The sequence below is a fragment of the Sinocyclocheilus rhinocerous genome, unplaced genomic scaffold (assembly GCF_001515625.1).
Source record: "Sinocyclocheilus rhinocerous isolate Xijiao unplaced genomic scaffold, SAMN03320098_v1.1 scaffold1179, whole genome shotgun sequence".
Taxonomy (NCBI): domain Eukaryota; kingdom Metazoa; phylum Chordata; class Actinopteri; order Cypriniformes; family Cyprinidae; genus Sinocyclocheilus; species Sinocyclocheilus rhinocerous.
Window position 1 is genome coordinate 204,207 of NW_015664997.1, and position 11,941 is coordinate 216,147.

At 39.0% G+C, this 11,941-nt stretch overlaps 1 protein-coding gene across 1 annotated transcript in view; it reads left to right on the forward strand.

The window, feature by feature from the left end:
- LOC107730687 (transforming growth factor beta receptor type 3-like) overlaps nt 1–11,941 on the forward strand; it is a 140,371-nt gene that overhangs the window by 72,596 nt on the left and 55,834 nt on the right. Inside the window, exon 4 of the mRNA XM_016541564.1 lies at nt 5,649–5,786. Within this exon, the coding sequence (XP_016397050.1) occupies nt 5,649–5,786 (138 nt within the window). The remainder of the gene's footprint in view (nt 1–5,648; nt 5,787–11,941) is intronic.

Here is an 11,941-nt window from a genome sequence, read left to right on the forward strand (position 1 = left end):
TATATTTTTATAAAATATCTCTTTATAACTCGCAATTGTGACTAAATAACGTCTCGGTTACGTATGTAACCCTCGTTCCCTGAAGGAGGGAACGGAGACGTCACGTCCCGTCGCCACAGCTCCTGTACCACCGCTGAGCGGCCGGGTCACCGGCTCGGCTCCTCAGCGAAAACCTGAATATGCGTTGCATCTGCTGCCTACTTATACTCACGCTGTGATCAGCAGCAGCTGGATGCAATAATCGCATGCCAATGTGCATTGGCTCGTTTAGTTTACACTCGAAGTAGATTGGTCCCTCTAAGCGAGATCCCAATTCGTCGGTCATCCGACGTGACGTCTCCGTTCCCTCCTTCAGGGAACGAGGGTTACATACGTAACCGAGACGTTATTTAGCAAATTTATTGATTTATCAGTTTATTTTTTTCCCTCTCTAGTCAAAATCATTCCATGCAGATATGATTTGTTTGTGGATGTCTGCTCAGATTGATCCAGAGGGGAGAGGGGTAGATATTAGATGCTTATTGAAAATTTTCCACTGAGTACAGACATTAGGAAGGCAAGTGAATGGAAAAAAATCCAGTGGAAGAAAAAGCGAGAGTCTCTTACTTGTGCGTCTGAGTCCGCTCTGTGTCTGCCAGACCCTTTGTGATAAGCACTCTGTAATATCGTCCATTCGCTGCTCTCTGAAGGCCCTGCTGTTATGATTATGATTATTGCCACACTTTTATTGGGCTCATTGTTAAACACTCTTATTTGCTCCAGCGTCCTCCCACAGCTACGTGGGAGCCGCTTATTACATAGCTCTGGGCCTCCGAATTCCATCCACCAACACATCTGCTTCCTCTAAAGCGGACATCTTGAAATGGCAAAGTTTATGGCTGTTTTATCTCATTTGGTTTTGTTGGACTAGGTACGAACTGAGCTTGTCCCAAATGGCACCCTCAGCCCCAACAAAGAGGTTTATTGAGGGCGGATTGCAGCTGAATAGGCGCTATTGAGCACCTTTTAACTATAAGATAAAAATGTGACAGCCTGTGATCTTGAGGATAGATACACGGAAGTGAACACCACAAGCGTGCACATCCACATCAAGTGTCCCATTTAAGACATTTTTTTTTTGCATGCAGATGATGTCCTTTGTAAACTACAGCAAATTACTGTGTAAGTTACTGTATCAAATCCACAATTTGGCAACATAATTTCACAAAAGGGCGTATTGAGGGCACATTGAGACTGCATAGGGGCTCTGTTGATTACCTTATGAACCATGAGATTTTTGAACCGTGAGAAAAATGTGACAGTGATCTTGTGGACAGATACAGATACTGTACTAGGCCACAAGATCGCATGTCCACATCAAGTGTCCTATTTGAGACATGCCCATTTTTAACATTCAAATGAAGTCTCCGTTACCTTTAGTCATACTCTGTAATGTACAATAAATTATTTTATACATTACTACATCCAATCCACAATTTGGTAACATACACTGTAAAAAAATATGTAGTTTTTACAAAATAATTTTGGCAGCTGTGGTTGCCAGAATAATTTAGTAAAAAATATGGAAAAACTGTAAACACATTTACAGAACAAACGGTACAAACAAGCTGAAGTATACTAATATACAGAAGGTGCAAGAGTCATTCACACAAACACAAAACACCATCCTGGTAACATATGACACTTAAATAATGCAATAAACATTCATTAAACAACAGAAGATGTAACATAAAATCCAAATGTACCTAACTGATAACAAAAACTATTAACAGCATTTTATTGTAAAATTACATGAAATGTCTGGTTAGATATTTTACAGTTTCTCTCTGTATATAACATGTTAACTTACTGTGAAAGGGTTAGTTCATCCAAAAATGAAAATTAGGCTGTGTTTTACTCACCCCAGAGCCATCCTAGGTGTATATGACTTTCTTCTTTCAGACGAATCCAGTCGGAGTTATATTAAAAATTGTCTTTGATCTTTCAAGCTGTTTAATGCCACTCAGCGGGTGTTGCATGCATCAGTCCAAAAGAAGTTAAATAAAAAGCGCCCATCCATTAAAAAAAAAAAAGTGTCTCACAAGCGCATGCGCAAGGCTGAACTCATACGTCATCAGCCCGGAGCTGCTTCCGTGTACAACTGTTGGCGCAAGCTACATTAAAGTGATTATTACGTTTTAAATATGGTTATTTTTCTTACAAAAACGCATCGATTCGCTACAGGAGGCCTTTGTTCACCCCCGGAGCCGTGTGAGACGCTTTTTTTTAATGGATGGGCGCTTTTTATTTAACTTCTTTTGGACTGATGCATGCAACACCCGCTGAGTGGCATTAAACAGCTTGAAAGATCAAAGACAATTTTTAATATAACTCCGACTGGATTCGTCTGAAAGAAGAAAGTCATATACACCTAGGATGGCTCTGGGGTGAGTAAAACATTTTTGGGTGAACTAACCCTTTAACCTATTAACAGTTTTTTTCCCGCAATGCATTTTTTCAATATTTTGCAGTTAAAATTACAGAAATTTTGTATTGTAGGTTTTCAAATGGGCTTATCAAGTATGCACTGCAGCTACATAGGGGGTGCTATTGAGCACCTTTTAAGTCTTAAGTTTAAAATGTGACAGCCTTTGATCTTATGCATAGATACACACAAAAGAAAGTCAAAAGACCACACATCCACATCAAGTGTCCCATTTGGGACGTGTCCATTGTAACCATGCAGATGAGGTCTCCATTACCATGAGTCATACTTAGTAATATATATTAAATTATTGGGTTCATAAAAGTCATAAGGCATTTCAACAAGATGTTAGGTTTTTGGCCATAAACATAAAGTTTGCAAGAAATGGTTTGGTTGGACATGGCCTTATGGACCTGAATATTGCTCTCAAGAGTAAGAATAAAATGAGATATCAGTGTTTTAGTTGCAAGTAATAATACATAAATAAAGTTTTTATATGCAGTGCATTCAAAATTTTCCCAGTCGAACACATTGAGTAACTGCATCAAAGCCAACGAGTTTTTGTAGCTGTTTTGACTGGATCTAAGATAATGTCATTGCCAGATTAGATTGTCACTGTCTGATTGTTTAATTGACTAATTTGTTAAGTGAATAATTCAACACTGGCTGTTCTGATGAAGTCGTGAGAATATGTTCTCAAGTGTGTAATAGTATTAGCCTGAGAATCAAGTTTAGATCAGAGAGATAAAAGGCCAACCGTGAAAGGAACTGTTTCAAACTATATGAAGTATCCTGAGTGACCTCAGAGTTTAAAGGAAAATACTAGCATCATTTTCTCACCATCATTTTGTTCCAAAACGTTGTTATTCAGTGGGAAACAGGATGAGAAATTTAGAAAAGTATACTGATAAGCTTTCAAGCTTCCAAAGACCACAAAACATCATAAAAGTATCATAATTGTGATCTTTTGATGTGTTATTAAAGCTTTGTATGAGGAACAAACAGAAATTTAAGTTACTTTTATTTGAATGATTGCAAATTGAACTGTAGGTGATCGGTCAGTGCCTGACAGATGAAGAGGGTCAGTAATAAAGCTCTAAAGGTGACGAGGCAGTGCTTGTTTGTCAGGTCAGTGTTGAGAGGTAGTGAATCAAATCATGTCTGGAATGGAGTTTAGTTTCGACCCCACTGCAGGCCCTAAATCAGCAGGTTATATTTGGCCCATTAGGCCCCGACAGAGACTGCAGGCCCAGGTATAGAGCAACAAAACACCAACTAAACACCACCTCAGAATCTAAATCAGTGTGACGAGTGGGGGCGGGGCCGAGAGCCATGGGAACGGAGTGAGGCCGGTGGAGTAATTGATAATGAGCAACACCTGCACCACTCACCGGTCTCGAGTCCCATGGAGGAGCTCCGGGAGGATAAAAGGAGGAGCTACGACAGTGAAAGAGGAGAGAGGACCAGGCCTGGATTTTATTTTGTGTTCTGGTTCTGGTTCTGTCGTCTGCGAGGGGCTGTCGCGCTATTTTGTGTTTTGCACCACTCACCGGTCTCGAGTCCCACGGAGGAGCTCCGGAAGGAAGGATAAAGGAGCTACGACAGTGAAAGAGGAGAGAGGACCAGGCCTGGATTTTATTTTGTGTTTTGGTTCTGTTTGTTTGCGACAGTCGTCCGCGAGGGGCTGTCGAGCTATTTTGTAAATAATAACGCTAATAAAATAAACACAAAATAGCGCGACAGCCCCTCGCGGACGACTGTCGCGCACAAACAGAACCAAAACACAAAATAAAATCCGTGGGACTCGAGAATGGTGAGTGGTGCAGGTGTCGCTCATTATCAATTACTCCACCGGCCTCTCTCCGTTCCCATGGCTCTCTGCCCCGCCCCCACTCGTCACAATCAGATTTTGGAACATTTAAAGTGACAGAACCCAAATCCACAGCTTTCTTTTTCTCTCTTTTATCTCTATAATGGGTAAGTGCGAAATTGTATATTTTCATATTTTTTTTCGTTTTCACTGACTAGTCATTTTATTTAAAGTAGATTTTATGAACCTTCTTAAAAACACTGGAAAAAAAACAAGAACCAAACATGAGGCAGTGGCCAGAGACATTTGTCTGCATGTCTCTAGCATTAGGCCAGCATTTAAAAAATAACGCAAAATATAAATAAGCTGAATATCTGCTAAACGTCTGTGTATATTATAACATTAAAGCTCAAACTAAGTAGAAACAATCTGTATAAACTATTCATCCTCGGTAATCCATCCATCCATGTTGAACAGCTCTCTCGCTCAATTCACTATCACCATCTTTTATGAACAAAAGAGCTTGTGTGTGAAAGTTCAAATACCAGTGAGGCCACATATTGTGGCCATCCAAAGAAAAACACGGCTTTCTTAGTCACTGTGTGATTATCAGCAGGGTGGAGAGACATAAATAGCACAAACTCTGATAAGGAGTAACAGGCATCCACAGTGCTGCTGTAGTCATGTTTTTGGCACTGACATTACTAAAAAAGAACTACAGAATGCAGGCGAGGAGGGAATGGAATGGAAAGAGAAAAGATGACAGGAGAGACATTTGGATTAGAGGAATGGGAGGTTTTTATGACACAGAGGTTCTAGACATTGGGGTCAAAACCACACATGGGGTCACCATAAATGCAAATGGAGTTGTGGGGGGATTTCAGTGAACTGTATTTTATTTATGATATAAATAAAAGCTTTGTCTAGCATGATTTTTATAGCCGTTGCATTGGCAAATCCTATGTATGAAATATGCAGCTTTTCTTGTGCTTAAAATATTATGAGATGTATGCTACAACGCAAGAGCAATTGTGAACTCAGTGTTTGAGTTCAGAAAACATTTTCATCAGACATTTCCTAAAAATGTCACGTGGTGTTACCATCAAATTAAAAGTAACATATTTTCCGTACACCTTTAAAACATATGAGTGTAAATGTGTATCAGAATAGAAAATAGTGTCTCGCATCATAACAAAATTTTATAAGCATTTTATTAGCTTGATTGTAATTCTATATTGGCTGCATAATATTAGGTGTCTGAAAAGTCATTCCAGCAGCTGAGGCTCTGAGGACTTTATACAGTTCGGAGCCCCATGTGTCCTTTCCCTTTTCTCTTTGCCGTTCTCATTTGACCCCTTTCTTTGCTGTGTTCAGGTGTCATTACATCTGCGGCCCATCCAGTCCCTGCATGTGCACCAGAAACCTCTGGTCTTCGTCCTGAACTCCCCTCAGCCCGTCCTCTGGAAACTTCGGACAGAGAAACTGGCCTCAGGAGTCAAACGCATCTTCCATGTGAGTCTGAGTTGCTTTATGACTCTCTCTCAAACCGTTTCTCTCTATCACATCCCCGTCTCTCCCTATCCTCCCCAGCACTGCTTCTGAGTCATCTCCATCCACATTTTCTCAGTAATGAATATTCAGATTCTCATTCATTCCAAATCAACAAGCATCTTTAAACACACAATTCATTTACACACTCTTTGGCTTGTCTTACCTTCCTCAAACAAACTTCTCCACTCTCCTGTCAGCAGAGGTCTTACTCGCTCAAAGATGCATTCAGGTGTGTGTACCCAGAGGAAATACAAACAAGCTGACACACACACATCCATACACACGTAAACACACCCCATGCCAACACAACCATCTTTCAGACAGAAGCTTGTGTAATTGCATCTGGCACAGGCTTACAGGTTTATATTGACTGCTGTAGTCTGTAGATGTTCTGTAGATGTTCACCACACTGTCTGACGGATGTTTGGTGGCGAGATGGTGCCGAGGAGGTTTATACTCTAGTTGTGGCTTCACTCTGTTCCCCACTGCTTTACCCATCGCTTTCACCACAGAAACACTTACTGCTCAGTGGGCGGTTTTTCGTAGTTTAGTTCTCAGTTATGCATCAACTTTGTATCATATGTTAATTCTAAAAAGTAAAAATGGGACAAATGGGACAATTGTTGACATAAAGTAAAAGTGTTATTAATTAGTTATTTATATTATTAAGAGTTAACAATGTGAATAGTATGGCTTAGATCTCCGACTTTGGATTGCAAAATTTTATATCTTGGGAAATTTAAAAGTCTTCTGAGATCTCTACTGAAACTCTAGAGGAGACGGGTGAAATGAATTTGAGCAGCAGGACAGCCTCATTAATGAAATACAAGCAGAGCAGATTTTTGTAAATTGTTTGCAAAACCATCATTAGTTTTGGGGATAGATGTTTACTCTCAATAGCTATGTTTACATGTACACAGATAATCTGTTTATAATCAAATTGATGGTTTAATTGGATTGAAAACCTTCATGTAAACAATCCAATCGATCTGTCTGAGCTTCTCTAGCATGCGTCCTAATATAGTTATCAAATAAACCTGCCATTGTATATCAAAAATATTGTTAGCTCATTGGCAAATTGCTTTTGTTCTTCTTGTGTCGCTTTGGATTAAAGTACCCGCTTTTGCATTAATGTAAATGTTTTTCATATATTTTACATTATATGAATATGTGTATGCAACCCTCTACGGACACCTTGGCAATTGAATCGCCATTGGCAAGTACATTTTTTTGTTTACTCGCCAGACTGAAATACTATACTTTATATATATATATATAACCATGAACTTAGGACTGGTGCTGGTGCTTTTTTTGGTCATTCAGTGTTCCTGTAAAAAATTGAAAAAAAATAAACCTAACAATAATACTGATAAGATATTATTATTATTATTATACGAATTCTACTAATAAGAACAATATAAAGCGCACTACGGATTAACGAGCTTCTGGATTCATGAATATTAATCAGGTTGTGTGCGTTCGCTCGAACTGATTTGCTGAAATCTAAACAGGGACGATAATAGGTGAGCACCAGCCAATGAGATTGTCGTTTGCGCATTAGTTCCGCCCACTACCGGAAAACCCGGCATTTCTTAAAAGCTGAAAAATTCCCAAGGAACTCCGTTATTTTGACAGGAAAATAAAACAAAGAATATCGTGATTATTTACGTATGAATACTGAATATTTACTAAATAAAGGTCTTTTGACATGTTTGTCAACTTTCTGTTTAGATATGTCATCAAGGCAAAAATGACAATTAAACTCATGGTAGCTCTGGTAAAATTATGATGGTGCTTTTTTTGTTTCTGTTTGACAGGGCACTATGCAAAAATGACAATTAAACTCATGGTAGCTCTGGTAAAATTATGATGGTGCTTTTTTTGTTTCTGTTTGACAGGGCACTATGCATAGGCACTGAAGTTTTGTTTTATGCATCCAGATTGACAAAAAAGTGTATACCAAGTGTTTGTAGTGTATTGAACTATCCCCTGCTCAAGCGCAAATTTTCTAAAATTAAAAAACAGATCATAAATGAAATGGGTCAAATATTTGGCTGATATTACAGGACTGAAAATAGTCTAGGTCTGTCACTAATGATTATTTTGGTAATCGAGTAATTGGTTGATTATTCTGATGATTAATCGAGTAATCTGATAATTTTTTTGTGGTAATAAAAATAGACCTAAGCGAGCAATAGACTTTAAAACGACTTAAAATACATATATAATTAATAGCAATGAGGCAATAATAATTGGTTCAAATAAAATTTCAAAAGTAAGTAATCATTTGGTTTTATTGAACAAAACAGTAAAAAATGTAATAAAACAATATAATCATAAATAATGTACATTATGCATTATATCAAATGCCTGCAGAGGGCACCAAGGGCCTGACGATTATTTTTACACTTTACAGAGCGATCTAATCCTTGTTTATTGACTAAACAACATTTAATTCAAATGTCCATCTAATCTTTAATACTTGGCCACTTCTTTATGACAGAAATGCTACAGCCAATGTCATTTCTTGAACAAGAGCATGTGGACATCGAAACGTGCCAACTCAGAGCGAGGGTTTAACCTTTTATCTTGAAGTCGCGATGAACAGTTAACATATTTAGAAAGATAATTATGTATTCTACTTTGTTGGCATAGGTTTATAAATTATTTACCTTATTAGTCTGATAAAATGGTGCACATTGTTCCCAGATGAACGTTATAAGCGACTTTCCGCGCATGTAAATGATAACAGTTTGTGTGGAGCAGCATTTACTATGAATGGAGCCGCTCTGAGATGCACGTAACCTACATGCATATAAATAAAGCACATATTAAACCCCCAGCGCATATAGGCCTATTTAATTGAAATGCAGCCTCTATGATTTCACCATAGCACTATGCTTTATTATGATTTTTTAATGGTTTTAAAGGGGTCATATGATGCGATTTCAATTTTTCCTTTCTCTTTGGAGTGTTACAATTGGAGCCGTGCTGGTTGCTGAGGAAATACTTTGTGCTGTGGATCGCCGGATCGGCTTTCACCATGGACGAAGCGGAGTCCAGCCTGGGGTCGTCACATGTGGTTGCCGCAAGCCCTCCGGACGCTCCTTCGTCGAATCCGCCGGTCGCGCCGTTCTCAAGCCCACACGTGCGCTTGCGGAGGAATGTAAATACTCACGAGAATGAACGAGTGAAACTCCCGCGGCGAATAGAACGGCTTACAGTTAATGAAAAGCGCTTCTAGATCGGAACAGCATATCTTCTTTAACGCTGTAACATCTGTACACCACCTTTCGTTGATGTAAAAACATGTCCCGCCGCCGCGTGATTTCCCCGTTGATTCTGCGTCGCGGTCTGCTCTAAACAGCTGAAAGCCGGGCAGTTGTAGCGCGCTGTCCGGAATGGCGTCATTCAGCCAGGTTTCCGTGAAACACAGAGCAGCAGAGTGTGAAAAATCCTTATTTGTCCGGGAGAGCAGAAGAAGTTCGTACGTTTTGTTGGGTAGAGAGCGGAGATTCACCATATGGATGCTGGGAAACGGCGTTCTGAATCCGCGCTTCCTGAGCTTCACGAGCACGCCGGCTCTCTTCCCCCGTCTGCGCGTCCTGAAGCGCTTGATCAGCGCAGCAGCTCCGCCGACTACAACGTTCAGCAAAACGTCCGAATAAACGAAATCCGGTAGAAGATTGTGTGGTGTGTTCTGCCGAATGTTCAGCAGCTCATCCCTGGTAAAACTGATCGTGTTTGAGAAACAAAAAACAGGAAAAACTAACAAAAACAGTACAAACACTGGAGAGCCAAACACTGAGGCTGCCGTCTGCGTCGCCATCGCATATACTGTAATATATATGACCCCTTTAATATTTCGTGCGGCCTTAGAAAGCAGTCTAATAATGCTTTTCATGGATTGTCGTCCGTGGAATGCACCACTTCCTGTATTTTGCCGGTTAACCGACATGGGCAAAATGCAATCGAGGATTTTTTAAATAATCGAATACTCAAATTTAATTGAGGAATCATGACAGCGCTAAAATAGTCAGAATCAGAGTACAAAATATTACCACCTTTTATAGTAAAGTTAGCATGTAATGGAAATTCACTATACTCTATATGCATTTTGATGATCTTATAGTGAACAAATTTATCCATGTTTCTTTTTTTTTTCTTCTTTCTTATATTTTTCTTCATTTATTTTTAATGTTTTGATAGTTTGATCTTCCTGTGAAACAACAGACTTCTGTCTGGTGCTGTATGCAAGACTTCAATCATTTTATCTGTTTAAACTAGGGCTGTCAAAATGGCTGAAAAACTAAATTCGAATTTTGTACTTAAATATTATCAAAATTCGAATTATATTATAATTTAAAATGCATAATTTCAGTTAGGGTGAAGAAAAACTTTTGGCTTCTCTCCTGAGGCCTCTTTTGTGCGAGACGCGAGTGCAATGGTGATAGATGTCCTTATAGAAAATGCGCGAAATATGCATTCTGTGTGAACGGCTTGGTTTCAGTTTTGATGTAAGCAAGGTCTTCTCCGCATTGATGTTCTCTTTTTCCGCAATATTTTTAATGAACAATGCAGCAGCGCAGCATCTAGTGGCTTCAACTGGACAGGATAACGAATACATTATAATGCAACGACACTTACATCGTCATCGCATCTCATGTGCCACTGATAAGGCTGCCTCCTTAACGCACACCTAAAATTCGAATGCAACGTTTTTGCATTCAAATGTGGATTTTTATTTTAAATTCGACGAATAGTCGAAATTCTTTTTTTGACAGCCCTAGTTTAAACCCTACATCTTACAATCGATTGCAAGCTCACATTCAGATCTGCCATCCAATCAAAAGCCAATGAATAGAACCAAGTCCCCACCCTCCTTTTTTTTTTGATAATCCGTTTCACTTAGATGTTGTAACAAGACAGAAATAATCTATCACTACTTCTGTTACATCACAATTTTTAACACTCATTTTAACACTAACAACAACAAAATGGTGTAAATCTAAATTAAGGTTTTTCTTTTCTCATACATCCATATCCATTATATCTGGCACTGCATGAGAGTTTACCTTAGAATGATTTTTACAAGAGATTTGCACAGATATTCACGTGTTTTATGAATGAGCCCATTGTTATCTAGAAGAAACAACTGAGATATTAAGAAATATCCTCCTAAGATTTTTCTTTTCTTCAAGTCTGCTTTCAAAACATCTTGCCTGGAACATAATCAGAATCCTTATCTAACTACACAACCATTTTAAATCCAAACCCTTTTGTATTCACTGAACTGCAGAGGACATTCACAATAAAAAAAAGAAAGATTCTTTATTTGTTTGTCATGGAGTTTAGGGAGTTGTTTATTCATGGAAAGAATTTAGACACCGTTTTGATTGAAGCAGTGTTACTCACAAATATATAGTATAGACCAGTGAGATCAGAGACTAAGACTCCCTGACAACATTATTGTTTTCCAGCCATCCTGTGAAAAAGAGCAGAGTTACTTCACTCCTCTTCACCCCAAAATAACAAGATGACAAAATCCAGGGCATTCCTCACTGCGCTGAGGGAGCTCAGAGGAGAGCTGGAAGGGGGTTTAAGTAAAGAAAGCCACCCCACTGAACAGCCGGCCATATTTAGTCAGGAGAGCACTAGGCTTAATGAGAAAATGAAAGTGGACTGGTCAGGATCTCTGATATAAGCATTGCTATTCGGGAAGGGAAATGAATTTTTAACCCACCAGCCAAATGCAGAATTTAATCAGACAGTTTGTTGCAATACTATATAACTCGCTGTGAAATTGAAGAAAAGGCGTTAAATCTTTGTAGATGTTATCGCTCCGTGTTTTTGTCTTTTTCTTTAGAGTCCTCTCCAAACTTAGGGTGTATTCACACCAGGAAAGTCCGCTAGTTCACTTGCTTTGGTCCGGACCAAATACAATGTTGATTTTTTGTTTTGTTTGGTGTGCTTCGCTTTCACACCGCCCTTTTTGCAAGTGAACCAGAAATTGTAAACAAAACCACACGTGTCCTAAGGTCATCCATTCATTGGACAGAAATTCTCAAGCAGGGAAAAACAGGAAGTGCAAAAACAGGCTAATCATGGAGATCTTT